Source organism: Callorhinus ursinus, unplaced genomic scaffold, assembly GCF_003265705.2.
Source record: "Callorhinus ursinus isolate GAN/ISIS: 27379988/994484 unplaced genomic scaffold, GSC_fseal_2.0 scaffold61, whole genome shotgun sequence".
Classification (NCBI taxonomy): Eukaryota; Metazoa; Chordata; class Mammalia; order Carnivora; family Otariidae; genus Callorhinus; species Callorhinus ursinus.
Window position 1 is genome coordinate 227,629 of NW_027397123.1, and position 12,600 is coordinate 240,228.

Sequence of the window (12,600 nt, forward strand, 5' to 3'; positions counted from 1 at the left end):
AAAAAAAAAAAAAAAAAAAAAAAAAAAGACTCTAGCTCGATCTGGGAGTCAAATGAAGTCATAGCCAAGGACAAATCCTGAGCTGGCCAAACCCCACCCTGTGTCCCTGGAGCATGTGCTCCCTAGGGGTTCAGGTCAGCTTCAGACTCCGTCATACACACACACACACACACACACACACACACACACACACACACTAGAGCCAAGTCAAATGCTGAACCCTCCAACTCAATTCACAGGTTTCTGACAGAGGGAAGAGCTCGCCAATGGCAGCCACAGCTCATAGTGAAGGCAAAGCCCCGAAATGAGATGGTACTTCGTCATCAAGGTAAAGTCCCCCCAAAGTGGTTGACCCCCATCACCGAGGGCAAAGCTAGAGTCCGGAACAACCAAGGAAACGGCCCTCAAAATCAGAGCCCCCAAACCCAGGACAAATCCAAGTCCCTCATCGCCCAAAGCAGACCCCTGAAAAAGTGATTCGCTCCCATCATTTAAAGCTCATACAGACGGCGCAAGAACCAAGGAAGAAACCCCTCAAAAGGTAGAGCCCCCTAGCCCCAGGGCAAAATTCAGATCACCCATTACCCAGAGGAGAGCCCCCTAGAGACAATGAGACCTCCTTAAACCCCAGGGCAAATCCAGACTACCTCTGGAGTAGCCTCAGAAGTCCCCCCCTTTTCCGCTTCCCTCCCTTGGGACCCGGCCCCTCAGTCCCGCCCGCACCAGCACCGCGGACAGCTCCCAGCTTCGCTGCCCCTCCCCAGGGCTGGGGTCCCGGCGCAGGTCCGACCCGCCCCCGCGCCGCCCGCGCCCCTCCTTCCCGCGGCCAGGGCGGGCGAGCACGCGCCCGAGCCCCCTCCCCCACACGCCTCGGCGGGGACGCGCGCCAGCCCCCTCCCCTGGGCGCCCCGGGGACCTGAAGTGGCGGCGGCGTTGGCGGAGCGTCCCTGCGGCGGGCGGGCTCTCGTCCCCTCCACTGCGACGGCCGTGGCAGCGGTGGCGACGGCTGAGACTCTGGCGGACGCGCGCCCCCGCCCCCGCCCCCGCGCCGCGGCAGCGCGCCCGCCCGCGCGCGCCCCCTGCCTGCCTCCGTGCCCGCCTCCTAGCCGGGCCTCAGCTGGGGGGGGGGTTGAGGAGCATGGGGGGTGGGGGTGGGGGTGGTTCTTTGCCATCTCAGATTATTGCTACTTGCTCCAGAACAATCTCACAAGAGGGAGAAGGAGCTCTTGGACCTAATCGAAGGGCAGGATGGGGGGCCTGGGGCCTGGGCTTCCTCAGCTTTGTGAAGTACGGGGTGGGGGTGGGGTGGGCTCCTGAACCATCTCCAATGAGAAGGGACTCAGATTCCTGGCTATCTCAGGAATATAGATAGGGGATATAGGAGAGGTCCTGGAATATCTCATAAAATGTTCTGCCAGATGGACTTATAAGATGGACTGCCAGAATAATCTCCATTTGGGAGGAGAGATACAGCGTGTTCCTAGACCCATCTCTAGTGGGCCTGAGTCCCAGACCCATCTCTAATGGGCTTGAGTTACGTGGAGGTGGGAGGTATGGAGGCCCTTGTCCATGTCATATGTGGAGAGAACAATCTCCCGTGGCGGGTCACCATGGAGGGTGTCAAACCATCTTTAATAGGAGGAATTGGGGTCTGGGTCCTGAACCATCTTTGGGGGAAACTTAGGCACTGGATCATTTTGGGGGGGGGTGGTGATGATCCTGGGTAAATGGAGAGGCCGGGATCATCTTTAGGGGTTAGGAAAATGTTTCTTGGGTCATCTCTAATGGGGCGATCTTTTATGTGGTCCAAAAGTTTCTATGGAATACAGGGGAAGGAGGGGGAGGTAGCATGCTTCCTGAACCGTCTCTAATGGGGAGGGGATCCTGAACCATCTCTGATTTGGGGCGATCCTTACAGATGTGTAGATCATCTCTAAAGGGGTAGAGCTTATTCCTGGACACTTTTAAAGGGGTGAAGTGTTGCTTCTGGACCGTCTCTGACCGAAGTTGCGTTCTGGGCAGCTGGTCTACCCACGCCTGCCCCACCCTGTCCCTGCCAGTCTCTCAACCACTCTCGCCAGCAAGGCTCTTCTCACAAATCTCCTGAGAGAAAGGTGAGATCACCGCGCGTCCCCGCGGGACCCGTAGGCGCGAACGCGCGCCATTGCCAGGGGCGCCCAAGGCCCCTCCCCCCTCTCCCTCCTCCCCCCCCCCGCGCGACAGGAGGCGGGAGCTGCGGAGCTTGCGCACTGAGGCTGGAATCCGCGCGCCTCCTGGCGGCTCCGAGTGAACATCGCTCCACGACCCACTTAGACGGGGCGTCCCCGCCCCCATGGCGCCTCAGCCCTGGAGCACTTCCCTCACTAGGAAAGAAGTCCCCGCGCCCAGCACAGCTGGAGTTCCTACCTCGTGGCAGTCTCGGAGGAAGTGCTGCAGCTCAAGTTGGTCGTGTAACTTCTGCATCCATTGCTGGGCCCGTAGTTGGTTTTCTTGGCTCCTGGGGATGGGGAGATAGGGGCTGGGGCAAGCCTGGGGGGGGTGGGAGAGGGACACTGGCGGGAGGGCTGTGCGGGCATCGGGCTTGGCAGGGCTAGGAACCCGGGGTCATATGTAAGAGTGAGGACGAGGAGAAAGTAGGGTGGGGTTGGGGGGAGAGGCAAAGAAACATCAGTGAGGGCAGAGCCAGGGATGAGCTGGAAAGGGGCAGAAAGAGAGGGAAAGAGCAAGACAGTGTGGGAGAGGGAGGGACAGAGACAGAGACCGGGAAAGAAATACAGACACTTAGAAAGAAAGAGTGTCAGAGACACACAAGTCCAGAGAGGTAAGAGACTTGCAGAGTAGAGATACCAAGAGACAGTAACTTAGCGATCAGGAGACATCTAGAGAGAAAGGAGGGGGAGACAGACTCAGAGAGAGAAAGAGAGAGAGAGGTGCAGAGGCCTACAGAGAGAGAGAGATAAACACACAGACTCGAGACCAGAGACAGGGAGAAACAGACCTCAAGAGGAAGTGATTGACAGAGACCCCCAGACAAAGAGAAAGAAACCCAGGGAGAGAAGAAATAAGGAAAGACAAGTAAAGAAATGCAGCAGGGTAGTGCCAGACAGACAGAGAGACAAAGAGCAGTGGACAGGGAGAGAGAGGAGGCAGAGGGAGGGAAGGTGACAGAGCTGGGGCAGGGACAATGGGGAGAGGGAAGGGCAGAGAGGTGGCAAGAGGATACCAGTAGAAGACACAGCTAGCCAGATGGGAGGGTGCAGCAGAGCTGGAGAAAGGGAAGAGAGTGGGGCGTGGGCAAAGATGGGGCTAGAGCCACAGAGGGGACGCAGGTGCACTGGCAAGCAGGGCCAGACCTTTGGCCTGAGTGAACCGGCCGGGCTGGACCCAAGCCCCGCCACCCCGGAGCCAGCAGGGACCGCAGCCCCAGGCAGCCTGGCCTCCTGCCCACAGTACAAAGTGCCCAGAAGTCCTGGTGGAGGAGGGCTGGGGACAACCCATTTTCCTTTGCCTTGAACAAGCCATTCCCACCTCAGGGCCTTGGCACTGGCAGCTCCCTCTGGCCCGAATGCTCTTCCTGCCCCCCAACATCTACTTAAATACCACCTTCCTAGTGAGGGCCCTCCTGATTGCTCTCCAACACTTTCTGGCTTTCTTTTCTTCTTTAATTTTCTCTCCCACTTAGCACTATCTAACATGCTGTATGTTACTTATTTATCTTGTCTGTCTCCCCCACTAGGATGTCATTCCATGAGGGCAGGAATTCTGTTTTGGTCACAGATGTATCACCAACACCTAGATAAAGAGCCTCACACACACCAGGTGCTCTATATACATTTCTTGAATGAATGAATGAACAAATGAATGAATGAGACATAAGGCAGAGAGAAAGAGAGATGACAGAAACAAAGGTAAAGTCTCTGGAAAGACAGAGAAAGGAGCAGACGCGAACACCGAGTCAGAGAAATGCAGATGGAGGGAGAGAAAAACAGAGAGACACAGAAGGAAACGGAGACGCAGAGATACACAGATAAATGGAGGCAAAGAGGGAGAGAAAAGTCACCGAGAACCAGGGGCACAGCTGGAAGGGGGAACAGGACAACTCAGAGACAAACAAGCAAAATACTAATTCCCTTCTGCCCAGACTCAGCTCAGGAGCCAGGAAATAGGAAATGCCTCTGAAATTGAACTGACATAACCCCTCCAGGTCTTTACCAGCCAATTCGCAAACATCAGTCCTAGGAACGAGGAAAATCCCTCCATTCCCGGAGCGCAGAGGGCAAGAAAACAACAGAGGTCACATCCCTCATATCCGGGCCGGGTCACTTCCTGGCTGTGACCTTGGGGAAGTCAGTTCCCCTAACTGAGCCTCTAGAGTACAAAGAAGAGCAGTTCACACACACAGGAAGGGTCCAGGTTTCAGGTGAGGTGAGACACATGGAGGAACTAAGTGACTCGCCCTGCATCTTCTGGGGTGAGGGGTGGAGCTGGGACTAGCATCTGAGCTGCAGGCCCCAGCGAATGGATGTTTTATGACTTCTGGCGGGTTGGAAACCTGTCCCTAGACAAATGAACTGCAGCCTGTGGGTGAGGCGGGTGGGGACTGGGACTGGTCTCGGTTCCTGGTGTGTTCCCAGCCTCACCCAGCACAAGCCTATGGCAGATGCCCCCGTGGGGCTCCCTCAACCCCCCGTATTTCCAGGCTGCCCTCATCAGACCGCATGTGAGCTCACGTGAGCTCTCGTGTACTGTCCTGGTCACTGGTGCGTGCCCAGCATTGCCCCCCATAGGGCCTGGAACCAGGCATGGACCCAGTACCTGTTTAATTAGCTGAATAAATGATAGATTGAAAGGAGCAATTAAATGACAGAAAAGGAAGGAAGAAAGGAAGAGGAAAATCACAGAATGGGCAGTCCCCCAGGCCCCACCTCTTCATTCTGCAGAGCCTGGCATACGGCAGGTGCTCAAGAAGTGTGGGCTAGGGCACCTGGGTGGCTCAGTTGGTTAAGTGTCATGATCCCGGGGTCCTGGGATCGAGCCCCGCATCAGGCGCCCTGCTCATCAGGGAGTCTGCTTCTCCCTCTCCCTCTGCCTCTACCCCCTGCTTGTGCTCTTTCTCTCTCACTCTCTCTCAAATAAATAAAATCTAAAAAAAAAAAAAAAAATGTGGGGTAAAGGAAGGGCAGGTCCAGGCCTGGCACTGGGAGCCCTAAATCACGAGTTTACACCCTCAGGACCAGAATCCCCATGAAAGTTTCCCTTAGAAAATTCCAGCCTCTGTCCCAGATGAATTTAGGGGAAAAAGACACCTGAGCCCCAGACAGAGGAAGGGCTGGGGTCTCCAGGCTGTAGATGGTGGTGGAGTGACCAGGCATGCTTTGGATGGAAGGACAGAAGGAAGGGCACTGGGCCCTCACTGACTCACCACAAGAGACAGAAACATCGATGACAGAAATCAGCCTGGAGGAGCCCCTATGAAAGACTCTACTTGAGGGCTGGGATTTTTGGTAGGGGGAAGTGTTTTGTTCGGAGCCTAGAAGAGTGCCTGGCACACAGTGGATACTCAGTCAATGTCTTTGCCCAATTAGTGCAAGGACAGACAAGAGACAGGGTAGTGATGAGAGACAGATGGTGGCCGATAATGTGCAAGGGAAGCATGAAAGGAACACATGAACACACACACTCTGCGAGCTTCCTAGGGAACCTGGCCGCCGGGGCCTGCCAGAGGGGCTCATTCACCATATCCAAAAACCCAGTATGGCAGGGCACGGCATCCCGTCTGGAAAGCTAGAACGGAACCTGTGTCTGGCCTTCAGCTGCTGGATCTGGGGACCAGCACAGCAGGGCGGAGCCAGGGCACTGAGGAAATGAAGTTAACATTTTCACCACCTGTCCAACTACCCCAGGCTGAGGGCCGGCCTGGCAGAGAAACTTCACTGCATATCCTGTATCTTTTGGGTTTCCGACCACCGGTTAGTTACCTTTTCACGAAACGTCACGTTAAATCAAATCTAAACCAGTATGGAATTAGAGAGAAACCAGAGAGGGGCGGAGAAGCGGAAATCGGGGATGGAAAGGGAGGAGCCCTGGCCGCTTCATCCCTCCCCTGTGCCCCTGGGGTCTGAGGGACCTACTTCTCCAGCAGCTGGGTCACAGCCTCCTGGGCCTGCTCCCCATAGGCGTTGCCCTGCCTCAGCAGGCCCTCGGCAGCCTGCACGGCCACCTGCATCTTTTGTTGGTTCAGCTCCATCGTGGTGAGAAAATCCCTGTGTCTTTTCAACGCCTCCTCCACTGTCTCCACTGTGCCTGGGAGCTCCGGCCCCGACAGTGCCATCTCCTGGGGAGGGAGGGGGCAGGGGTGGGGCTCAGCTCAGCCAAGCTCCGTTCCAGGACCTGGGAGACGCTGCCCCCCCACCGCGGGCTTGCCGCCTCCCTCTGTCCTCCCCCTTGCTCACTGTGCTCTAGCATCGAACATGCCGGGCAGGATCCCACCTCTGGGCCTTTGCCCATGCTAGGCCCTCTGCCTGGCAGTCCCTCCCCGCAGATAACCCCGTGCTTGGCTCCTTCACTTTCTTCAGGTCTCTGACCATCTGCCAAAAAATACCACCCTCCACCCCCAGCTATATCCCTTCATCCTGCTTTATTATTTTTCATAGAGTATACCTGACATTGTTTTTGTATGCATTTACTTGTTTATCATTTTCTCCCCCTCTACACACACACACACACACACACACACACACACACACACGAAAGGCAGCTGCATGAAGGTGGGATTTGATGTTTTGTTTCCTAAGACTAGTGCCTGGCACAGAGGAGGCATTCGGTAAATATTTCGTTAATCCATGAAGCCTGAACCGGGTGCTGGGTGACCTCAAGGAAGTTCTTTCCCTCTCTGGGGTTAGTTTTCTAACTGGTAAAATGGGGGGGGGGGTTCCGGAAAGGTTCTCTTAAGGCCCCCTCCGCTCCCATATTCAGTAGCCTCAGAATTCCAGGGGCTCCCTGTCTGTCCTCCCCCAGATAATCCTCAAACCGGGTGAGCTTTCTCTAAGATAACCGGCATAGGTGGTCACCCTTTCTAAAATGATCTCTAAAGCTTGCTAGCTACTCTTGGACAATCTGAGAACGGGATGTTCTACCTTGTCCAAATCCCCAAACTTGCTTCCCATCCCAGAATGACCTCCAAATGGATCAGCTGTTCCCAGATAACCATGGCACTTCACTTGATTTCTCAAACCATAAACAGTGCCCCTCTCCAGAGGGCAGGCAAATTGCCATTCCCAATAAGATCATCTGCTCATTTGGGCGCCCACAACCACATAAGCCACAAACAACTGCTGATCCAGATAACCTCCGGGCCTGAATTACCTATTTCCATGATCTTTACCCTCCATCATCCACCCCAAGATCTTTGAACTCCATTAACCATCACCAATCAACCTTGCGCTCTTACTTCCTTCCAGACAATTCACAAACCCAGGAAGTCACTGCAACGTATATCCAAGTGCCTTACTCACTTGGGGTAGTCCACAAACTGTCAGCCGCCTTAGATAAAACACCAGTCCGCCCATCATAATCCTCAAATGCTGTTACGCACACGCCCACACATGTTCACCGCGGATGATCCACAAACCCGCGATCCATACCACATACCCTTCCCATCCCACTGACCTCAGATGAGCCACGAACCCGGTGGTCCCTGCAAACACTCCTCCATGCACTTCCCTGTCGCCACGAGACCCCGCGGCCTCAAACCCCCACCGCGTGAACCCCGAGGCGGCCACCTGGTTGCGGAGCACCGCGAGAGCCTGACGCAGGTCGCGCAGAAAGAGCTGGTAGACGTGTGCCTGCACCAGAGCCTCCCTGCGCGCCTCCCACAAGCCGAGCAGCTTGTGCCAGCCAAGTTCGAGGTGCGGCAGCCACTCGTCGAGCGCCAGGCCCGGGCCCAGCTCGGCGCCGTCGGCCGCCAGCAGTGCCTCGCTGGCTGCCACGATGCGCGCGTAGTCCTCCTCGCGCTGGTCCACTTCCTCCTTGAGCGCGGCGTGGCGAGCCAGCAGCGCATCCGCCTCTTCCAGGCTGCCGGGCAGGGGCCCCTCGACGCCGCCCGCCGCCTCCTGGGCGCGCACCAACCAGTCCAAGAAAGCGTCCAAGTCGTGCAGGAAGCGCTGCAGGCGCCCGGCCGCGGCCACCGCCTCGCCACAGGCCTGAGCGGCGCTTGCCAGCGCGCCCCAGTCGGAGCCCAGTTCTTCCGCGCCTTGGTGCAGCCGCGCCGCCTCAGCCGGGAAGCGCACAGCCAGCAGGGCGGCCTCCTCCTGGAGGGCCGCCTGGCGGGGCTCCAGCGCTTGCAGAGCCGCCTCCAGGCCGCTCAGGCGCCACTGCAGAGCGCCGCCGGCTCGGGGCGCGCTCTCCACCGCCCTCCGCTTCTCGCGCACCTGCGAGCGCACTTCGGCCACCTCCAGCACGTGGTTCTCCACCAGTAGCACTGCGCTCACCTCCTCTTTGCGCTGTTCCACCAGCTCCACGATGCGGTTCCACCTGCCGGGGTTGGGGGTGGGGGTAAGGAAGGCGGCTTGAGGAGGACGGGGACTCCTCCCGGGCCTGGGGGGGGCCCACCGACCTGGGATAGAACCCGGCCGCTGTGTGACTTTGGAAAGTCACTTTATCTCACTGAGCCCCAGTTTCTGCCTGTGTAAAATAAAACCCTACAAGGCACACTTGCTTACAGCAGCAGTTCTCAAAATGCAATCTGAGCGAGGTCAAAACTGTCTTTGTAATAACGCTAAGATGCTATTTGCCTTTTCTCTCCTATTCTGTCCCAGACTCCTGTGTAATTCTCAGAGGCTGCATGACCAAGCCTGAATGCAGGAACATACCCGGGAACTCGGCTGCCTTCTCCTCAATCAGACAGCAAAGAGATCTGCAAAAATGCAACACAAGGCCACTCTTCTCACTACATTTTTTGTGTTTGAAAAGTAGTTATTTTTCATTAAAAAAAATACGTTGTGACGTTAACCTCCTGGGGTTATGACTGTGATTTTATTTTATTTTTTTCAGGGAGGCATATGTTTCTTAAATCTTATCTAGCCAGGCTTATGATTGTGATTTTAAAATGACTTAATATTTTTACATTTCTCAGTATCAGTTTCCAACGTAGTAAATATTGATAGATATAACTCACAAAAGAAAAAAAAAAGCTCTTTGGGGTCCCTAACAGTTTTTAAGAGGGATGTTGAGTGTAAGACGTGCTGGCTTACAACCTTAGATACTCTGTTGGGTCCAGCGAATAGAAACTGAGCATGTCCCATGAGCCAGGGGCTAGGATCAAATGGTGGAAAGGCAAATGTGTTCTGTATCAAAATAAGTTAACGGAAAAAAAAATTATGTATTGCTCTGTGCCCTCAGGCAAGAGATGATGCTTCTCTAGGCTTCACTTCCTCTTCACAGGCTGTATGTGGTCCAGACCGGACTGCCTGGAGTCAAAGCTGATCTGTCTGCCCTTTGGCAAGTAACCCTTCCTGTGCCTCAGTTTCCCTATCAGTAAAATGGATGCGATCATAGCGTCTAACACAGCACCTACCTCATAGGGGTGTTGTGAGAGTCCAGTGAGTTATGATTTATGAAGTGGGTCAAACAGTACTTGTGCGCTGCTCTTACTGAGTGGGGACAATCTGGGGGAACATAGCAAGCTCTTTTGGCTGGCTCCTTCTCAACCCCTTTGAGGGCCCAGCTCAAAATGTCATGGCTGACCACAAGATCTAAAATCACCTCCAGCCCCCTGGTTATGTTCTACCAGGTCACGAGAATTCTCTAAAGATCTTGTTCATTTATTAGTTTATTTGTTCACTGTCTCTCTGTCCCCTCTAGAATGGACATGCCACAGGGCAGAGATTAGGACTCCGAAATCAGAAGGACCCAAGTTCAGGGGTGCCTGGGTGGCTCAGATGGTTAAGCATCTGACTCTTGATTTCAGCTCAGGTCATGATCTCAGGGTCATGGATCAAGCCCTGCATTGGGCTCTGTGCTGGGTATGGAGCCTGCTTAAGCTTCTCTCTTTCCCTCTCTCCCTCTGTCCCTCCACCCACCTCTTGTGCTCTCTCTCTTAAAAAAAAAAAAAGGACCCAAGTTCAAGTTCTGCTTTGGCCAGATTCACCACGTGACCTTGGACAGATCATTTCCTTCTGATCCACAGTTTCCTCATCTGGAAAATGGGGGTAATAATGTCCATTTCAATGAGTATTTAATGATATCATGTGGCTAAAGCTCTTGGCATGTACTCTTACCAAGCTGTAAATCATTACTGTTGTTACCATTTGAGGCCCTGATGCTTTGAGACTGTCAAGGCTAAAGAGGCTTTAAAATCCCTGGTTACTGGAATCTTACTGCACAGCAGTTAAAAATAGTCTTAGGAGTCAGACAAATTCAACTTTACATCCAGGCTTGACCCCCTAACTTGCTGTGTGACCTTGGGCCAATGTCTTCACATCTCTGAGCCCCAGCTTCCCCCTCTCTAACATGGGGCAATTTATGCCCCATAGGGTTGTTGAGAAGACTCAATACAAGTGCTCAAGAGGCCCAGCTCCAATTCAGACAGAACTGGGTTTGACTCCTACTTACTGGATTGAGTAATCATGTTAAGGATTTCACCTCCCTGGATCTGCGTCTTCATCTATGAACCCTACCCTCATTGGAAGAACAGCTGGTAGTGTTCTAGGGGGAAAGATATTAATTTGTTAGCATTTTTTTAAAAAGATTTTATTTATTTATTCGACAGAGAGAGACACAGTGAGAGAGGGAACACAAGCAGGGGGAACGGGAGAGGGAGAAGCAGGTCTCCCATTGAGCAGGGAACCCGACGCGGGGCTCGACCCCAGGACCCTGGGATCATGACCCGAGCCGAAGGCAGACACCAAATGACTGAGCCAGGTGCCCCAATCTGTTACTATTTTTAAAAGAGTTCTGAATTCTGGAAACTTGACTATGGAAATTGGGATATTGCAAAATAAAACCAGGCACATAAAGTGCTTAGAAAAATTCCTGGCAGATAGTAGATACTCAGCCAATTGTTTCTATACGAGTAAACTAATAACCCGCTAAAATGTATTGTACCCTCATTTTACCACATCATCACTAGCACTGGGTATTACCATTTCCCCTCAAGATTCTGCTGATTTCCTAGGTGGCCATTATCACCTCAGGGGGTCGAAATCGCACACTCTTGATTACTGACAGTTGAGTGAATGAGGAAAAGAATGATGGGAAGAACGGGTAAGGACGGGTGTGAGGCCCCGGGCCCCGCCTACCTGCTGTTGAGGTGGTCCTGGCAGGAGCGCACCTCGTCTGAACTGGGATGGCCTCCTTCCACCAGCTCCTGGACCGTGTGGTTCACATCCAGGACACGGCCCATCAGACTGTTCATCTCCTGGTCCAGACTCTCAAATCTGTAGAAGGAGGATGGTTGTGCTCAGGCAGGCCTGGACCTGGGGACCTGCCCACCTCTTGGCCTTCTGAACTGCATTTCCTTCTAACTCTTAGGACCCCGGACCAGCTCCTCCTCCTTCTACCTGCCCCCCTGAACGTTACATCCCCCAAGCCTCTGTCCTGGACTCCCTCACCGTTCTCTCCCACCCTGCCTGGGCCACCCCATCCAACCCCACAGTCTCAGTTCTCGTGACCCCCACATCTCTCTCTGCAGCTGCCGGACACCTCTGCACGGCTCCCTGCAGCCACTGTGACTCAAACTGGCCTCGGTATCTTCCCCCAAATTTGTTTATCCCCTGGGGCCCCATCTCAGGGGCAGCCCCACCAACCCCTAGGCCACAGCTCTGGGCCCTGTATTGGACAACACCCCTCCCCAGACTCCTCACCCCCATGGCCTCTCCACTTGGCCTCCCAGCCTGTCCCCTCCCACCTGAGGTCCCATTCCAGCTGCCTTTCTGGGCTCCCAGCCACCATTCTCGACCCCTCCAACACACCCTCTACATGGCAGCGAAGTAGATCTTTTTAAAGCTGGGCACAGTCCTCCCCTTTTTAAAAAAATGCCCAAAGCTGTGACCTGGGTAAGTGTGGACACAGCGAGGGTAGGGACCAGGCCTGTGTGTCAGCCACGCCCAGCATAAGCCCTAGAACGCAGCAAGAGCCCAGTAAGTACCAAGTGAACGAATGAATGGATGAATACAAGGGGTCATCACTAATTTCACAACTCATTACTAAGTCAGCCAACAGACGAGTCAGCATCTCACGTGTCACCGGGTGGTTAAGTGCTATGAAGAAACGTCAAGCAGGGTGAGGATGATGGAAGAGGAAGTGACAGGAGCTATTTCATGAGCTAGGGAGGTGACAATTGTGCGGGAACTGTGGCAGTGCCAGGGGAGGGGCCAGGCTGGGGTGTCTCTGGAGAAGCTTACGTTAATTTCCCGCCAGGTGAATGCAAGCCTCAAGATAACAGCAAACGCTCCTGAAATGCCCCCTGTACCCAGGCATTTGCTAAGTGTTCTACAAGCTCTCCTCACGCGTCACCCGTGAGGTGGGAACTACTATCATTCCCATTCCCCTGGAATCCCGGTCCCCGCGGAGCGAAAGTGGGAACTGTTGAACCAAGGCAGG

General features: G+C 54.4%; 1 protein-coding gene across 7 annotated transcripts in view; it reads right to left on the reverse strand.

Annotated features, from left to right (window-relative positions):
• SPTBN4 (spectrin beta, non-erythrocytic 4) overlaps nt 1-12,600 on the reverse strand; it is a 73,095-nt gene that overhangs the window by 30,564 nt on the left and 29,931 nt on the right. For 5 of the 7 annotated variants that reach the window (XR_012375978.1, XM_073885129.1, XM_025854351.2 and 2 more), the window contains exons 15-18: nt 11,298-11,435; nt 7,782-8,532; nt 6,132-6,334; nt 2,407-2,497 (exon numbers count right to left, since the gene is read on the reverse strand). Coding sequence is in view for 5 of the 7 variants with exons in the window: in XM_073885129.1 (XP_073741230.1) it covers nt 2,407-2,497; nt 6,132-6,334; nt 7,782-8,532; nt 11,298-11,435 (1,183 nt within the window). In the remaining 2 variants the exon portion in view is untranslated. Of the gene's footprint in view, nt 1-916; nt 1,014-2,406; nt 2,498-6,131; nt 6,335-7,668; nt 7,710-7,781; nt 8,533-11,297; nt 11,436-12,600 lie in introns of those variants that run through there. The other 2 variants (XM_073885132.1, XM_073885133.1) reach the window with 2 other exon arrangements.